Source organism: Coccidioides posadasii, chromosome 5 (genome assembly GCF_018416015.2).
Source record: "Coccidioides posadasii str. Silveira chromosome 5, complete sequence".
In the NCBI taxonomy this organism is placed as follows: Eukaryota; Fungi; Ascomycota; class Eurotiomycetes; order Onygenales; family Onygenaceae; genus Coccidioides; species Coccidioides posadasii.
This window is the reverse complement of record NC_089411.1, coordinates 765,960-784,053: the sequence shown is the minus strand read 5'-3', so window position 1 is coordinate 784,053 and position 18,094 is coordinate 765,960. Positions and strand designations below refer to the sequence as shown.

Here is an 18,094-nt window from a genome sequence, read left to right as displayed (position 1 = left end):
CTCTATCAAAAAAGAAATGTGGAAACCATTTAGTAAAAAGCGAAAGGTGAACAGCCGCGTGGAGAAGCACGAATTGCTCATATACAGATCTCTATCTTGCCATAAACAGTCACTTTGCAAGTCCCACCCCTGAGCCCATCATGAAATGAAAAGAGAAATCCCAAGCGTAGCAACGTTACCAGAGAAAGAACATAAAATATTGTACAAATCCCATGACGCCAAACAAAGTCTCGCTCAGGGGTTTACAAGACTAATAATAGCATCCAAATGAAAATGGAATAGTTCAGCACATGGCCACAGTTTGTGGCATGGTCATGTCGTAAGCTGCCACATCAGTAGGCCATGCTTTGTCAATCCAGAAGTATCGGATAAAGATATCGATGAGTGCAGCAAGTAATTGTTGTCCCGTGAAGTCACCATTAGCTACCAGAGGTACTTTATATTTCGGACCCATTTCCCTTAAGCCGCTCAGGTCCGGTAAGGTCAAAACTCCATCCTCACACTCCACCTTGGCATCCAAGAATGCTTGTAGATTCATCTCCGTGAGTGATTCTCTTATGTTGGAAGAAAGCTCTGGGCAGACAAGCATGGCCCATATGAGATCTTCGGGTTTGGCCGTTGTGGGGTCTTTCCCGTGCCCGGCTTTGTCTGGGGAAATAAACGGAGCAATATTGTTCGACGCCTTTGCCAGTAGTCGCATATCTTCAACGGAGTATGTTGCTCTAGCCATTTTGCGGGTTTGTTGCAGATCGTTGCAAAGTTTCATGGCGTGGTAAAGATAATCTCGGCCCGATGTTGGGGTAGTGCTCGTGATAGGGAAGATTCGTTTCAACTTATTCGACTGCTCCTCAATGTGTCGATATACTTCCCGCACATCGCTGCAAAGAAGATATGAGGGAGCAAAGTAGAACCCATCAGGTCCAAGGTAAAGAAAAGCGCTTTTCATCAGCATCAGCGTATCCCTATCCATCTGCAATTTCCCAAGACTGTACGGGAATCGAGCACGATCCACATCCTCAGTGCTGGCGAACTTGCGGTCGAATTCGTGACAATCTCTGATGTCGAGGCCACGACTGTAGGCAATTTCCCCCTGTACACAAACAGATAACAAACCGGGACAAGGGCGTAACACCTGTTGTTTGCCTTCAAATGAGCGTTCTCCACTTTCAAAAGCCTCAGTGCGCGAGTCGGGAATTGGTTCGTCCCTGACTCGCTGAGCTGACGGCGCTTTTGAACGTGCGATCTCGCGACGGAGCTCCCTGCCGCGATTTTCTTGCTTGCCTAGAAGGACTCGCCTTAGTTCATCCGGGGAGAGATCTGCGGAGGTCAGGTATTGATGGAGCTCGGCAGGACTGAATTCATGGTCGTCATCAATATCTACGGGTCGTTTGTGGAAATCTGCGCCTCCAAGGTAGAGAGCTTTACCGTCTGGTAGGAGAAGCCCCCCGATTGAAGCCCAAAGTCGAGCTTGGAGTAAAAACGGTGAACTGGGCAAGCTGAAAGTTTCCTTTCGCCAGTAGCGATGAAGGTCGTCCGAGATTTGTTCAAATAGTGTTGCTCTGCTTCTAAATTGAGCGATGCAACCCTGGGGACTGGGCTGGAGTTGCATCCAGCCCAGTGGTCCATGCCAAAGCATCGGGAGAGGCATAGGTGAGCTGAAGCTTGGGTGGTTCTCGTAAGATTGGAAGCCTAGCATGGAGCAAACCGCGACAAAGTCCTTTCCTTTCCAGTGCATAGCAACGATTCCATTCACCAACTCCGATGCATCCTGCATTTCAAGGAAATCATCATCAGGGCGCAGACCGAGTGCTTCCATTAACCCTACCCAACTCGCACCGGCCGGAACCAGCCCGCTGGCGCTCTCGATATCGGGATCGGGCTCCTTGGGGATCCCTCTGGGAAACGTGAAGCATGGCACGACGCGATTCTGAACAAGTGAGGGCACGGAGACGCTGGGTGTATAGACTCTCCTCTGTAGCCCGAGAAAGGACGACTGGGCAACTTTATTCTGCCATCGGCCCAGAGAGCGCCAGGACAAGCCTAGCCGATACCTTCGGTTCTGGGACGCGAGCTGCACCGCGGCGATGTAGACGGTAAAAAGGGTCGCGACTGCAATCGCGGTTGCCGTCAAAGAGGACACAGCTGACAGCCAATCGGCAGTATCGCTCATTGTGAAAGTTGAAATAGGTAGCTGGTGGGCAGGTTTGGTTGGACTATAAGGGTTGCGCGGAGAATTCTCCGCTTTATATAACTACTCCATACTCCATCCCGTTCGATCGCGACCAACGGTACGGTATCGGAGGCTGAGAAAGTATGGATCTATGTGCCCGAAGTCATGCAGGGCCTGTTGGGTTGCGAACCCAAATTGTCCAGTCATACTCGCGGACGCTGTTTCTCGCTGCGCTTCTGTTTAGTTATACCAGCAGGGATCGTGGACGAATCGGCTTGGACAGCGACTTCAAGGCGAGCCACTCTCGTTCGCCTTGCGAAAATGAGCAATATACCCCTGGTCGCTATTGGGCCTCTTTCTCTCCCAAATTTTCGGCCATTCCGTGCCAAACGGCTTGTTGACGAGATTGGCCATCTCTAACAAGGTGTCGCACGGTCCATACTCGGGGCGAAGCAGACAGCCAACGCACGAAATGGCTATGTTTCGTTGCTATCCGTTGCCAGAGCGGCACATTCGTTCGACGAGATCCACAGGAATGGCCATGAAGGAGATAGGCAGTCTATCGAAGGTGAAACGAATAAACCCTTAAGAGCCTTTCCGCGTACACTGATATGGCTAAAGGGCAGCCCTCATCTGTATGAGTTTTTAACTCCGCCGTACCAGGCTTCGACAAATCACCTCCCACGATACTGCCCCATTTTGCCCTGTTCCACCCGCATCGACTTGTAAGCACAGTTGCTGGCTGTACCTAATTCCCAGCTGGCAGTGGAAACGCTGCTCCACGCTGGAGACCCTCACCGCTTTGCTGCAAACTCAGGGGGCTTGGGCGGTGATCTTCATCGCCCAAGCAAAGCAATGCTAAAAGAGGCCAATTTGGCGAAGTGGCAAATTCATAGCCTGTCCAGACCAGCCTCAAGGCGAGAAATTGCTGAAAACGATGAAGAGCACTGCCCGAGAGAAAGTAGGATAAAGTGAAAAGGGGAACAAAAAAGAAAAAAAAGAAAAAAAAGTTAGAAAAGGAGCTCAGAGCTATATTAACTCCCTACCGAATCCATACTACTCACAAGAAATTTCGCTCGCGACCAGATCTCATCGCTCAGTCATGCCTCACATATCAGATCGAGAATACTCTCCAGGCTTTCTAGTGCCACCCGACCCTGCTTTCACATCCCCTTCCAGCTCTCGACCGAGCACTTCTGCTAGCTCCGTTTCCACAGCCCCTTCCAGTCTCTCCGATGATGCATGCAGAGACGATATAGAAGACACATCGAAGCCAGTCGAGACACCGCGATTGGACATCGAATCCATCCAAAGACCTAATGAAAATTCGATCAACATTACCTTCTCGCTCTCCAAGGCCACCTCGTCTTCTCCTTTTGCTCTAGGGGTGAACGCTCATACAGGCCCAGACGAGTCACCCCCAGAAATCTCACACAGCGGGCATTCAGATGAAGGGGACACCGACTCTGAGGTGTCCGAGCCTGAAGAACCAGTCCCGCCGCGGCCTTATTGCAAGAATCCTTTCCAATTCTGCCCTTCACCAGCCGCTGAAGAATGGGAGAAAAGGAAAGCAGCCCGAGGTGAAGTAAACGAGGTGATAGATAGGCTGATGCGCTACCAGGGGTTGGAGGAGGTCAAGCAGCAATTTTTGGACATCAAGTCCAAGGTCGACATTTGTGAGAGCCAAGGACGTAGCTTGAATAGGGAGCGTTTCAATGTCGTTTTCCAAGGAAATCCGGGAACTGGTATAGATCCCCCCTACCTTGTTTCGGTGAAGCGCATCACTGACACGATGCTAGGCAAAACAACCTTCGCACGACTGTATGCCGAGTTCTTGCACTCCGTTGGGGTGATAAATTCAAGTTATTTCAAAGAGACAGCTGGCATTGCTCTCGCTGTAAAAGGGGCAGAGGGAGCCCAGGACGAAGTTGAAGACATACTCAATCACAACGGGGGGGTCTTGTTCATAGACGAGGCATACCAGCTCACTGCAGCGTACATTGAAGCTCTTGGAAAACAAGCACTGGACTTTCTCCTAAAAGCTATGGAAGACAACATTGGCAAACTGGTGGTGGTATTTGTAGGTTACAAAGAGGAGATGGAGTCATTCTTTGAGCACAACCCAGGCCTTACCAGCCGAATCCCATGGACTATGCACTTTGCCGATTTCACCGATGCCGAGCTCTGGGAGATTCTCTACGACAACATCCACGTCGGATACCGAGGAAATATGAGAGTCGACGGCGGGATGGATGGGAAACCTATGCGTATCGCCGTCCGCCGTCTCGCCCAGTCTCGGGGCAACAGAGGATTCGGAAACGCGAGAGCAGTGGAGAATCTCATCAGTCAGATATCGTCTCGACAGGCTAGGCGGCTTCAAAAGCTGAGAGTTCAGGGGCAGGAGCCTGATTGCAACCTTTTCACGCAGGAAGACGTGATTGGGCCTGACCCTTCCGATGTCCTCCAGAGCAGCCACGCATGGAACGAACTCCAAAAGCTTATCGGCTTAGACACCGTCAAGAAGAATGTGCGAACAATGATTGGAATGATCCAGAAGAATTACCGCAGAGAATTGAAAGAGATCAAGCCGTTCCAGCTTCCTTTGAATCAGCTCTTCGTGGGAGCTCCTGGAACAGGCAAAACTACCGTTGCAAAACTCTATGGGCAAATCCTGAACGACCTGGGCCTTCTCACCCGAGGCGATTGTAAGTCTCCATAACAGTCCTCTAACAGTCAACCGTTATCAGTCTAACCCTGCTGCCTCAGTGATCGTGAAGAACCCAGCCGATTTTATCGGAGAATGCTTGGGAAAGTCAGAAGCCAAAACGAGAAAGATTCTCGAGGCCACCGTAGGGAGGGTGTTAGTTATCGACGAGGCGTACATGTTGGACCCTGGTGATCCCAACAAGGAGCAAGACAAGTTCAAGACTGGTGTCCTCGACACTTTAGTCTCCATCATCCAGGGGGTTCCAGGTGAAGATCGCTGTATCATCTTCGTAGGATACGAGGATCGCATCCGCAATATGTTCCACAACGCAAATCCAGGCCTCTCTCGACGCTTTCGTGTTGATCGTCCATTTCGATTCCAAAACTTCACGATCAACCAGCTGCTGCAAGTTATGCAGCTAAAAATGGAGCAGAAGGATCTGTCCTGTACACCGGAAGCGTGGGAAGTCGCTCGAGACGTGTTAGAGCGGGCTCTTATGCGTCCAAACTTTGGCAACGCCGGAGATGTCGACAACTGTCTGGCTGCTGCTCAGATGAATTTCGAGCAGAGGCAGTCGGCCAAGCCGCTTCATGAACAGGCCTGCGATGAGGATCTGCAGCCTCAAGATTTCGACCCAGATTGGGATCGAATTTCGAGGGGAGCAACAGATTGTCAGCGTTTGCTGTCGGGAAAAGTGCACCAGAACATAATTGACAAGTTTGTGAATTATCAAAAGCGATGCCTTGGTGCGCGAAAATACGGCTTTAGGCCTCGCGACCTAGTGCCTACGAACTTCGTCTTCGCAGGGCCCGCGGGTATGTATACCGATATCCAACCGCGATGGAATTTGAGAACGCTGTGGCTGACTCAATATTGTAATAGGAACCGGTAAATCGACCGCAGCTTGTCAAATGGGCCGTATCTTTTACAACATGGGGCTCCTCTCCGCCCCTGAAGTTGTCGAGCACTCGGCGAGCGACCTGATCGGCCAGTACGTTGGACAAACCTCCCCTAAGACCCGCAAACTGCTCGAGTTGGCCAGCGGCAAAGTCCTCTTCATCGACGAAGTTCATCGCCTGGCTTCGGGCCAGTTCGCAGCGGAAGCGGTTGATGAGCTGGTTGGGTTTCTCACTCAGCAGGAGAATGCGGGAAAGATGGTGGTCATCCTCGCTGGGTACCAGTCTGACATACGCAATCTGATGTCCAATCGTCCTGACCTCTCTGGCCTATTTAAAGAGGAGATCGCGTTCGACGAGCTGTCGCCTGAAGACTGCGTTGCTATTCTTCTCCGAGAGCTGGACGCCAATCGGATCACTACTGAATCGGACTTCCTACGAGTTCGTGAAAGTAGAGGCCATTCCAATGTGCGAAAACTGTTCAAAGCTTTGATAGCGTTGCCCGGCTGGAGCAACGCGCGTGACGTGAAATATTTGGCGACACAAATATTGGGCAATTTCCTGGAATCCGCCGCTGATAACACAACGTCCGACCGGACTCTTTCAGCTGATCATGTCGAGGCCTGCATCATGGATATGATCACCCTGAGCACAAACCGATGTAAGAAGCTTGGAGACGATGGGAATACCGCCCTCCCGATTTCACCTCCCCACGCGAACCACGACCCGGAGCCAGCAACACTCGAAGAGACTCAGGCTTCCCCGCCGCCACCGAGGATCGATCCTGCGATCTGCACTCCAGGAGGAGATACAGCCTGTGATGTCGACGTCAACGTCAACACGCAACACAAGCCGGACCGCGAACACCAGCCAGGCCCATCCAAATCGAAGCAGCGAGAGCGCGACGACGAACCAGTCCCGAACCAGCGCCGAAGCCAACACACAAACGATACTGACGCCCAATCCAGTGATGAGACCCATGTGTCAATCCCCCGGGCTCTCCAGCGCCAACAATCCCCAAAAGTGGAGCAACACGAGAAACAGGAGCCCTCTTCCAGGCCGCAGTCCCTTCACAACAGTGAGGAATTGGAACATCAGGCGAGCCTCTCTGAGCACCAGGTCCCCGTGGAAGCGACATGGAAGCAAAGAAAAAGACGGGCTACCCAGGCTCAATTACAGACTGGTGTGACCAAAATCAACACGAAGACAAATTCAGGTACCCGCACCCTGATTCGTAGAGCACGCCGCTGGTTATCTAAGCTTTTGAAGAGAGGCAGGAAGCGTGAAAAGCAGGAAACGAGGGTCTCCTCTCACCCTGGTCGATGTGAAGCAGGATATGCCTGGAATGCGGTTCCTGGAGGCTACCAGTGTGAAGGCGGACACCACTTTATGCCAGCATCATAGCATGAATTTTGTTTGGCCCCTTTGTTCACTCACACTTACTCTCTCCATTTTCCCCATTTTGACGTATGTTTTTATTTTACCTTACTTTTCTTCTCCTTCTTTGTCCCCCTTTTTATGCTGTACTGTATTAAGATACCTCAACTTGTATTTCCGCAATTGTGCACATATTCAGAATGACTTTCCTGAAATTGGCTTTTCTTGTTCTCGAGATTTCTTTCTCTTTCTTTTCTTCTTCTTGTTTGTGTACGGAGTAATGATTAAAATGCAATATCATGTTTTCCCTTAGAGGAAGTAAGACTCGGTGTGGATGTGGCTCGTATGTAAAGTGGAGGACCTGTTTCATCCCTTGCAGCGATGAGGTCAGCCAGAGATCCAGTACCGACGGAGGATTCAGACCTCCTTTCCTGGCATGGTTTGCAGGCTGGCAGATGAGCAGTCTTCCAGAATCTGGAAAACGCAACTTCCTCCAGTCAGCCAGCCGCCAATGACGAAGGATATGCTGGTAAAGAGGCGAGCATAAGGTGCCACTATGTATAGCAGCAGTGACGAGGAAGCTCGATTGGCTCTGCACAGACCGAAAACAATGTGTCAAAATATTTCATCGGAAGTGTCAGGCTGCATGCGTAGCAGACGTGAGGAAAAATCAGGTGGGCTAGAGCAACATCTTCAGGTCTATGGACCGTGGCTCGATCTTTTCAGAGTTCACGAGGAGGCGAAAATAGAACAAATGAAAAATCAAATGAAAAATCAAAGGAAAAGAAAAGAAAAGAAAAGAAAAAGGATAATGGCTTGCAAGCGCATCGATCGAAGGTCCAGATCAGCCTCATTTCTCGGCGAGAAGCCAATTGGGTTCCCCCAAGATCGGTGGGCTGATACAGAGTACGAGGTCCAGTCTCTCGATACCTACCATCTCACCCTTCGTCCGGAATCATATGCCGATTAAAGGATGCCCTGTTGAGGCAAAAGAAGAAAAGAGAATCTTCCGGGACGGTGGGAGTGAAGATATTAGCATGCACTCTGAGACTATTATCGGAAAGGAAGAGACAGTCCCGTTTTCTTGCATGCATGTACTCCGTAATTTTTTTTAATAAAAAAGAAAGGGAAAAAAAAAAAAAAAGGAAAAATATTTCCCCAAGGAACAGAATGAATGAAGTGGCACAGAGCCCCCCGAGGCGATGAGAACAGAAAAGGTATCCCCTACTGTGAGACTTCTCCTGTGAGGAGGAGTGGAACAAAGCACCATATACGCAGCCGTCAGAAGAGGGATCTCCTGTTGCACACAGGTGAGCTCCGCGCATCAGCGGATCTCCCCGTCGCGGGCCCCCCTATGCGACAAAGTCCCCCAAGCAGGGCGCAGTGCCCGGAGAGTGCAGGTTGTCGGAGAACTGCGACATCCGGTGGGACGGTTGAAACGGTGGGGCGTGTCCCGGCAAGAGGGACCCGAAAGATGGCGATCGTCGTCGTTGGCGATTGGGCTGGTGACACCGAGAACGAACCCCCCTGGAGGCCGGGCAGCGAACACGATGGACGCAGTTCTCTTTCGCGTGCGGAGAAAAAGAGGAAAACCCTGATGGTGGATGGAGGAGGAGGAGTGCATATTTCCAAGTTTTGGCCCTCTTTGTGTGGAGAATCCTCCTCCTTGACGGATTCCTTGCTGGTATTGTGAAAGCAGGGATGTGCAGCTATTATTACTCCATCCTGTAGAAGGCGAGAGGGAGAAAAAAAGAATATTCCCCGAAAAGGATCCCCGTCGATGATCCCCGTCAGGCCAAGCTTCTTGCCAAGGCCAATCTAAACTTCCGAAGATTCTTTTTTCCTGGCAGAAAAAAAAAAAAAAAAAAAGAACAGTTGTGTCTTTGGGACACCAGAGACTGACAGCACGGGAAGGAGAGCAATTCGCCGGAAGAGAGAGAGAGCAGAAACTGCGTCTTCTCTTTGGCTTGATCGTGTTTCTCCGGAGCAGCCGTCGCAATGATGTGGTTTCGCCCAATTGCCCGTCGAAACGCTGCTTTTTTTGCCTTTGCGCCGGCTGAACGGTCTAGATCCATGGTTCACCCAGAAAGTATGGGGACTAACGAACGAAACCTCCAGAAACTGGATAAAGGTGGGAAAAAAATAGTTTGCTAGAGCGGCACGATGGAGAACGGGGAAGCTCGCGCCAAAAAGTTTGCTACCAAATTATCTCCTGGATCAATAAAAAAGCAGTCACCGTCCGACTCACCGTCGTCACCGTCCTTCGCGCAGCGTGGAACACATGTACGTAACTCGTCGTCGATCGCGAGACGCCCAGGCGGGTTTCATGGGAGCTATCAACATAAATCATGCATCAGCATGTTATATTTTTATAAGCTGAAATAATAATAACTTCCTCCTGGCCTCGCCACTCCTGCTTTACCCACGCTTTCTTCTGAAAAGAAAGAATAGAAGCAAGCTCCTTTTTTTTCCCCCCCTGCCGCTGCTGGTCACCAGCATGAGATGAGCTGGACACACGCCCATGGAAGAACCTGCTGCCAGCCATGCTGCAAAGGATCTACGGCATCCGGAGCCTGCCGTCGTCGCGTCTTCATCGCTGAGAGCGAGATCTCGTGTCTCTAGCCCTGAACGACCCTCGACGACGGCCACCACCACCACCACGGGGACTCTGACACCGGACTTGCAGGATGCGCACGAGCTGGCGGAACTGCATGAGATCCCAACGCACACCAGAAGAGACTCGTCGCCGTCCACCATCTCTTCGGGCTCGATCAGGGTTGTAACGCGCCGCTCGACGCGGAGTAGCCAACTGACCAGGAGCAGCCGTGAGCCCACCGGCAGGTTTAAGCATATCATAAAGTTCTGGAGACGCAATGTCGTCCTGTCCGTTTCTCAAAACCAGAATCGGGATCATTACGGTGAGTTTCTGCCCTCTTCATTCTTTTTCCTTTTTTTTCTTTTTTTTTTTTTTTTTAGGTTCCCCATTTCCCCATCCTCATTTTTATGGGAGTCTCTGGTTTTGAACTTGTTGGGATGGCGTCACAATACTTTCTTCAACCCGCACACCAAATTTTCTAATTGGTACTACTCTGCAATGCTTTCTCTACCTGGATTGTCGCTATGTACATATATATACACATCCTTGCGAGCAGCACAACCTGTCATGATGTGTCCCCCCACCGCCTATTTTCCCCAATGGACGACCCAAATTGTAAAACACTCTGAACGACGCTAATCCATCTATCAACAGCGCTTGAACGGACCTACCTGGCGCATATGAGAACATCGGTCGCCTTCTCTCTCCTTGGCGTCCTGATAGCTCAACTCTTCCGTCTACAGCACTCGCATATCCACCATCCCACGTTCGGGTTCTACACAGTTGGCGTACCTCTGGCCTGCACCTGCCAGGGGTTCGCGATTCTCATGGCGCTGTTCGGCGCACATCGCTTTCTACGACAGCAGAATGCGCTGTCACGGGGGAAGATACATGCCGGTGGGTGGGAGGTGATGATGGCAGCCATCTTTGCGGCAGCGGTATGTTTCCCCGCAACACCCCATACCAGAGTACATACTTATTACCGATGGCGCTGACGGTCCGCACGTAGATTATCATCACACTGCTAATTCTTGTCGTCGTGATCAGCGTTAAAAGGGATAGTGTTTAAGGCGATCAGCAATCGGGGTCCGGAGCATTTTTGAGCTTCTCTTCTCTTTTTTTTCGGCATTTAGCAGGTCATGCGGTCATAGATATCCCCTCATGTTTGGGCGTCTGGTTAAGGAAATGAGTGGTATTTATGTACTCTATTTTTTCTTTTTTTTCCTTTTTTTCGTGGGGGCTGGCATAGGGGCGTATTAGTTTGACACAAAATGCAAGGGGTTTTACTACCTTGCTCTTGGGAAACTAAAGATTTATTCCTGTTTAAAACTCAACCTTCAGTGTCAAGGTGGAAAATGGGGAAAAAGAAGAAGAAGAGAAAAAGTTTGTATCTTTCCCCCCCCCATTCCATCAAGACGTGTCTGCTCAAAGCCCCCGCCCACGGGAACAGCTCCGTTTGCGTCAGTTTTGCCGGGATACCAATAGAAGCACCGAGACCACCGGATAGCCATCCGGCAAACAGCGCGACGTCCAATCAACTGGTTGAGGGGGCGTCGGAGAGGCGCAGGGTGCCCATGCAGCTGCTGGGGGGCTGCATTGGCCGAAGTGTCTAACAAACCCAATTCCAAGTTGCATCCAGAGTACTCTCCGTAGTTGTCAAAGGACGGAAAACAAAAATGAAGAAAAAAGGAAAAAAAGGAAAATGAAAAAGACAACAAACAAAATACACGGCTCGCCCCGGATCTATCATACTATGGGAGGACTCTGGAAGAACTCTTTTTTTTTTTCTGCTGGTGATCGTGGAACAACTGAGACAGCGCTGCCGATCGGATATTTTCCAGGCGCTGGGCTGACTAACAAGCAACTGTCGGATCCAGGCTTTTTCTTCTCTTTTTTCGCCACGCGAAACCCCGCTGACGCGCGCTGAGAAGGATTGAGCTGCGCTGTGTCCGGGGGCTGAGGGAGGGCACGATGAGTCTGTCATCACGTACAAAGCGGTACGATATTGCACCCCGGCTTCTGTTGCGTGCACGTATGAATGGCGTGTGAATCACCTCCAACGGCCTAAAGAAGGGAGAGGAAAAATAAAAAATAAAGATTTCAATAGCCAGACCGCGAGGGATTTCTTGATCGCCCATTCACACGGCCTTCCGCGTCGATGCAGAAAGCCGTCAAACAGATGAGCCGGCCTCCCACGTACAAACACTGACGCTTCCGCCCTGCCTATCTCGCTCTGCTTCTCCTGCGCTCTTATTTCTCCATCGCGCCACTTTGCTCGATTTCCGTTGCTCGCGTTCCACACCACCATCACGCAGCCATGGGGTTGACGAAATCTCAACGGATCGTTCTTCTGCTGACGATTGACACCGTGTTCTTCTTGATCGAACTCACCGTGGGTACGCAGTCTACAGATTCCCTCTCCCAGTTTGAGCCGCAATTTCGCGCTGACAGTCGTGGTGTAGGTTATGCGGTGCACTCGCTGGCGTTAGTGGCAGACGCGTTCCACATGGTATGCAGACTAGCTCCTCCGGTCTTATTGGGGGGGAAAGAAACTTGCAGATTCTGACCGCTACCTTTTAATAGTTGAACGACGTCCTGTCGCTCTGTGTTGGCTTATGGGCTGTAAAGGTCGCCAACGAGAAGACAACCTCGAAATCATACACCTACGGAGTAGGTTCCTGGGCAGTCCCACAATACTCATGCGGTGGTAGATACTAATTCGCCATAGTGGCAACGCGCTGAGACCCTCGGAGCCTTAGTTAACGGGGTGTTCCTCGTTGCACTATGCTTGTCCATTTTCCTCGAAGCCATACAGCGTCTTGTCGAACCGCAGGAGGTCAAAAACCCGAAACTTGTCCTGATCGTCGGTAGCTGGGGACTCTTTTCCAATATAGTTGGGTTGCTATTGTTCCACGACCATTCTCATGGCCATACGCACGCTGAAGAAGCGATCCACTCTGCCGAGCAAGGGTATCTCACTCAGCGGGATGCAGACACAGCTGTGGTGGCGGACTCAAGGGGCAGCATCGCAAGAGCCATGCCGGAGAATGCCCTTGATGCATGCACAACCGATGGATCAGCTAGCACTATCAGACCGCTCGGTGGTCGGGATACGTCAAGCAGTCCGGTCACCGTGAGAAGGGCCCGGACTCCGGATGGCCGTGCGCGTCGGCGCAGCGTTCATCGGTTGAGTGTTTCCGGGCTCAGCGCGCGAGATGCGGACAGCATATTCATCCATCCTGCAAGCTTGCGTCAGGACATCATCGAAGCAGGCCGCTTGGATGATTTTGAAACCTCCGAATCGGATGCCGATCTGGAGGATTCGCCTCGCGAAGGCAACGTTTCAGAACGCTCCAGGCTATTGCCGCAAAGCAACGGCACGACGACTCCCTACGACAGTTCGTCAGGGGTTCGCGGCCAGAATCTAAAAGATGACCTGCATGTCAAGCACAACCATGCCCTGCCGAAATCCACGGACAAGAAGCGTGGCCCCGGGCACTCACACGATCTGAACATGCGCGGTGTCTTTCTGCACGTGGTGGGCGATGCGCTCGGCAACATCGGGGTTATCGCCTCGGCGTTGGTTATCTGGCTCACCGACTACTCCTGGAGGTTCTATGTCGATCCTGGAATCTCCCTTTTCATCACCATGATCATCTTGTGGTCCGCTATCCCACTATGTAAAGCCGCTTCGCGGATCCTACTTCAAGCCGTCCCCGCCGACTTGAGCATCGATCACATCATCGAGGATATTGAGTCGCTACCTGGCGTTCTCAGCTGCCACCATCTACACGTTTGGCAGCTTAGTGATACCAAATTGGTCTCATCCCTGCATATCCAAGTCAGCCACGATATCAAAGGCGAAGGCTCGGACCGCTACATGGCTCTAGCAAGGGACGTGCGCAGATGTCTCCACGCATACGGTATCCACTCGTCCACCATCCAACCCGAATTCTACCCAGGGAGCGATGATGAAGGTGGAATGGGATCATCATCCTCCCCTGCCAGCGGTCGAAACTCGCCCCCAGGGACAGGGACGAACACCGGTGGTGCGCCCTGCCTCCTTGAATGTGGGAACGAATGCGCCGCTGGCCGTCAGTGTTGTCCTTAATCTAAAGCGGTAAAAACAAGAAAAAAAAAAAAAAAAAAGCACCACAAGAGAAAAGAGAAAAGAAAAGAAGAGAAAAGAGACCATCTGTTATTACCTAAAGTTTTAAGTTTTTGGTCAAATTTCTCTGCTGCTTTTATTCTCGCATGTAATTGTAATAATAAAAGAAAAAAAAAGGGTGGGGGTGAACTGGGAGCGGGTGCGTTATTACGGAGTCCTTGTTTTGCTGCCGTTGCTGGTGCTGTAGTTATTTGGGCGTCCATGACTATCTTGGGTGTTTTGTGTGGAGTACTGTAACTAGCTAATCGATCAACTAGTTGATGGTTGGTTTTGTCCTTCCATCGAATGCAAAGTACATACTGAGTACCTCCTAACACTCTTCATGCTACAGTATTACAATGCTTCCTAGCATGCCATGTGCAGGGCGATCGACGCAATCCACGTTTTTGATGTCGTCGAACGAGGTCCAGAAACGGGCTGAAAGAGAGAGCGCCACGTGACCCCATGCCCGCCCCGGCAACGTCTCAGCAGCAACAGCAGCACGCAGCAGCAGCACGCAGCGAGAAGCGAACCGAGTTCAGGTGCTTTTGTCTGGATTCAGACTTACGACAGGCCACGGCGATAGCGTCCAAGATATCTACAATTTTGGTGTAGATTATTCCATTTTTGCTCGCGATGGGCCAATAGTCTACTATACCAGGGAGACCACCGCATCCCATCGTTCAGACGAATGAGTCCCGGCATCGTCAGCCCCCCCCGCCACCCGCTTCTTCCTCCTCACTTCTCCTGCTTGCCGTCACAAATGTGAGCTTTAGGAGGTAGACCTACGTTAGCAAAACGAAAGATACTGGTTACTACTTTGTCTTATCCATCGGAGAAGCCGCTGGCCCCCCCCCCCGCCCATGGCTTCAGCGCTCGGTGCCTCCCGATCTCATCGGGATCACTTCGTCGAACCCCCCGGCATCATAGAGCGGATATGCACTTCCCTACCACCGATTGCCCGGCCGGTCCTTGCAACGCTTCGTGCTAAGGGCGAGTCGGTCGCTGCAGCGTACACGAGAGAGCAGAGGAGAATGAGATACCGACGCAGTGGAGGGATCCAGGCGATCCTGCGACCGTTGTTTTCGGTGCGGAATGCCTTGATCGCATTGTGGATTTTAACGCTGTGGTGGGGAGAGAGGAAGGTATTCAGAGATGCCGTGGGGAAGTGTGAGTGGACAAACTGGGAGAAGTGGGTAAGCAAGCGTTCCTCTTCTGTCCTTTTCTTTTCTTTTCTTTTCTTTTTTTTTTTTTTTGAAGTTGAGTGTGTGTGGCCGTGTGGAAGATAGGTGAGCTCTATTGAATACGATCGCTTACATTCTCCGTCTCTCTATTTCAGCCCGAGGATGCCGTTCCACATCACACTGCACTTATTGCAGATCCTCAACTCGTCGACCCCCATACATATCCCGGCCGTCCGTGGCCGCTGTCTTCATTGACTACATACCTATCCGATCTCTACCTGTACAGAACACATTCCCTGCTTCAGGAGAAGCTCCGACCGGATACTACATTCTTTCTTGGAGATCTATTTGACGGTGGAAGGGAATGGGGCACCGCTAGCAGCTCGAGCCCCGATGATAGATATAAAAAATACGGGAACGATATGTGGATGAAAGAGTATGCGCGATTTTCACGGATATTCTTTGACACGTTTAGGTTGGGCGGCGTCGATTCCGCAGCAAGCCCGAGAGGAAGAAAGATAATCGCTAGCCTGCCTGGGAACCATGATCTGGGCTTTGGGAACGGAATTCAACTGCCTGTACTCGAACGCTTTCGTGCATACTTTGGCGAAGGGAACAGGGTTGATATCCTTGGAAATCATACTTTTGCTTCCGTGGATTCCGTCTCGCTAAGCGCGATGGACCAAGTCGATCCTGCGACTGGAGGCTCGAGCACGAGTAGTCCGCATTCCGAGCAGATTTGGAAACCGACGGAGGTGTTCTTAAACGAATTCCAGACGTTGAAGTCTCGAGCAATCAAGGAGGAGCTACTCTTCCTGAACGGAGAGACGGAGGGATATATATCCCCGCATACCGTTGTCGATGCTACCGTACCTACGAAGCCTACGATATCTCCCGCTGCATCTGATGCAGACTTTCCTACCATCGTTCTCACCCACGTTCCTATGTACCGTAAGGCTGGCACACCGTGTGGTCCACTTCGCGAATATTGGCCTCCTTCATCGACCGATCCGCTCCCGGAAAGCGACGAGAGAAACGCCATCAGAATCGGGTGGGGATACCAGTATCAAAACGTACTTACCCCCACAATTTCCGAGGATATCATAAAGAAGACTGGACCCGTCGTTCAGATATATTCGGGCGACGACCACGATTATTGCGAGATCACGCACCGAGAATTCAGCGGCGCACCAAAGGAGATTACGGTCAAGAGTGCGTCCTTTGCGATGGGCGTCAGACAACCCGGCGTTCAGCTGGCGAGTCTGTGGAACCCAATTGACCCCAAGTCGGGCAAGTCGTTGCATCCGACGGGCTCTCAAACCGTCGAGAACCACCTTTGCCTCTTTCCCGATCAATTGGCGGTGTTCATCCAATATGCCTATGTCTTTGTCTTTTCTATGCTCATCCTTTTGCTCCACGCTATATCTGTTACCTTGCGGGCTGACCATATCCCTGACGCGTCTGACCCGATCCTCCCCCTCACACGCCGCTTCCTTGAGGACATCCCTTCCTCCTCGACATCGAGTACATCTACATCTACGTCGTCGCTCTCGGCTGGCGAGAACAGATTTAGCAATCGCTGTGGAAACGGCATCGTCCCGCGCACAGCCTCCAGCTCCCCGTCAAACGATGGAACAAGACCAGTGAAATATCTACAATTTGGCGGGAGTACGGGAGTCAGCGAGAAACTTGAACGCTCTTCTCGGGACGAGTGGGACTTTTCCGACAAAGTCAAAGAGAGGTCGTGGACGGGTTTTAGGACCACGGTCGGAAAAGATATGGGGTCCCGTGGCGGTCGCCGGTCGTTCTTCGTGTTTCGCAGGCATTTTGTTTCATCACTCAAATGGGTTGCTGGCGTTTCTTTTGCATGGTACTTTTGGTTACTTTGGACATGGTAATTGGGCGTGGGAGGGGTTGTAAAACTTGGGTGGTCTGGATTTTGATGTGCTTATCACTTTAATTATATATATATATATACCACTACTCCGTACTCCATACTCCAACGAGATTAATGGCATGATATCCTCCCGCGTCTCCGCATCCGTTCCTTGGAATTTTTCGTTTCTTTCGTCTCGCTGGTAAGACGGTGAGGACGGGGGGGTTGAGAGCTAAGACCGAAATGATTCGGATTCCTGAATCAACCGCGATCGAGCCCGACGCCAGCCTAGACTTGTTGTAACCTACGGTTTCTCCTACAGAGTTTTATGGCGTTTATTCGCATATCACACCGTTAACAGGGAGGGGTGCCCGGTTATAAAGAGCGCCAGGCTCGGGAATCATCTTGATAAGACACCCGCTGTCGGTTCATTCGTTGTCGGAAAAAAACTGGGAAATTTTATCGAAGCCGTCAACCCACTTTTCTCCCCTTATCCTTTTCCTTTCTGGCCCATCCCCAAAAATTCCGCGGGATGGTTTGTCGCCCCGAGAAATTTTTTTGATAGTTCCGGCTTATGCAGTTTGGGTTTCCGGACAAGGGGGTCTCATCGTCAGCCTCACTGACTAGTAGTGACGATCTTAAATGGCAGCAAGGGGGAGATGCGTTGGTGTGAATGGTGACTGTTTGTTTCGAGCAACCAAGTAACAGGCGGGAAAAATCATGACCGGTTTGCAGAAAAATCCTATCCATCATGTCTTACTCTGTGCATCCTGGTTGAACAGCGGGTAGGCTACAGAGGCGACGGGGATCGTGCGTGAACCATGGTGCAAGCTGGTTTCTGCAGCTCAAGATTCCTTCTGCTTCCCGGCCATTCGTCTTGTTTATTATTTACTCCGTACGTGAATAAGCTTAAGAGTGAGTTGATCTGCGAGCCATGGAACGGGCAAAGGCGATGTCTTGCCTTGTTGTCCAGCCAGAGTTACCAAGTCATGATCCTTGGCTGGACGCCAGGGCTGCGGGCAACGCACAAAGTTCAACATCTGATGTCGGAACACATTGGCGGTGACCCTTTCAAAGGGCAGCGGAGGCGACAATTAAACGGAGAAGTCAGCAAGGACAGCGTGGCTGTGGAGATCAGGGC

General features: G+C 51.2%; 6 protein-coding genes across 7 annotated transcripts; 5 read left to right on the top strand and 1 right to left on the bottom strand.

Moving 5' to 3' along the window:
* Positions 1–283: 283 nt before the first annotated feature.
* On the bottom strand, positions 284–2,170 carry D8B26_008236 (uncharacterized protein; the record flags this gene model as incomplete). Its single annotated transcript, XM_003068011.2, has 1 exon — positions 284–2,170. The coding sequence occupies one exon, from the start codon at positions 2,168–2,170 to the stop codon at positions 284–286; it is 1,887 nt and encodes a 628-aa protein (XP_003068057.1).
* Positions 2,171–3,180: 1,010 nt separating this feature from the next.
* D8B26_008235 (uncharacterized protein) lies at positions 3,181–5,265 on the top strand. Its single transcript, XM_066125793.1, has 2 exons — positions 3,181–3,915; positions 3,970–5,265. Exons 1-2 carry the CDS (start codon positions 3,273–3,275, stop codon positions 4,887–4,889), a joined length of 1,563 nt encoding a protein of 520 aa, XP_065981877.1. The 5' UTR covers positions 3,181–3,272; the 3' UTR covers positions 4,890–5,265.
* D8B26_008234 (uncharacterized protein) lies at positions 5,053–7,177 on the top strand (the record flags this gene model as incomplete). The annotated part of the gene is made up of 2 exons (XM_066125792.1): positions 5,053–5,692; positions 5,760–7,177. 2 exons carry the CDS (start codon positions 5,053–5,055, stop codon positions 7,175–7,177), a joined length of 2,058 nt encoding a protein of 685 aa, XP_065981876.1.
* A 2,104-nt stretch (positions 7,178–9,281) lies between these two features.
* Positions 9,282–11,108, top strand: D8B26_008233 (uncharacterized protein). 2 transcript variants are annotated; one of them, XM_003068009.2, is made up of 3 exons: positions 9,282–10,068; positions 10,401–10,684; positions 10,756–11,108. In XM_003068009.2, exons 1-3 carry the CDS (start codon positions 9,672–9,674, stop codon positions 10,813–10,815), a joined length of 741 nt encoding a protein of 246 aa, XP_003068055.1. In that variant the 5' UTR covers positions 9,282–9,671; the 3' UTR covers positions 10,816–11,108. The 2 variants fall into 2 exon arrangements, with proteins under 2 accessions (XP_003068055.1, XP_065981875.1); XM_066125791.1 differs by having other exon boundaries at positions 10,401–11,108.
* A 490-nt stretch (positions 11,109–11,598) lies between these two features.
* D8B26_008232 (uncharacterized protein) lies at positions 11,599–14,229 on the top strand. The gene is made up of 4 exons (XM_003068008.2): positions 11,599–12,142; positions 12,209–12,255; positions 12,330–12,416; positions 12,475–14,229. The coding sequence occupies exons 1-4, from the start codon at positions 12,064–12,066 to the stop codon at positions 13,855–13,857; spliced, it is 1,596 nt and encodes a 531-aa protein (XP_003068054.1). The 5' UTR covers positions 11,599–12,063; the 3' UTR covers positions 13,858–14,229.
* Positions 14,230–14,431: 202 nt separating this feature from the next.
* On the top strand, positions 14,432–17,147 carry D8B26_008231 (uncharacterized protein). The gene is made up of 2 exons (XM_003068007.2): positions 14,432–15,089; positions 15,233–17,147. The coding sequence occupies exons 1-2, from the start codon at positions 14,757–14,759 to the stop codon at positions 16,973–16,975; spliced, it is 2,076 nt and encodes a 691-aa protein (XP_003068053.2). The 5' UTR covers positions 14,432–14,756; the 3' UTR covers positions 16,976–17,147.
* The last annotated feature ends 947 nt before the right edge of the window (positions 17,148–18,094 follow it).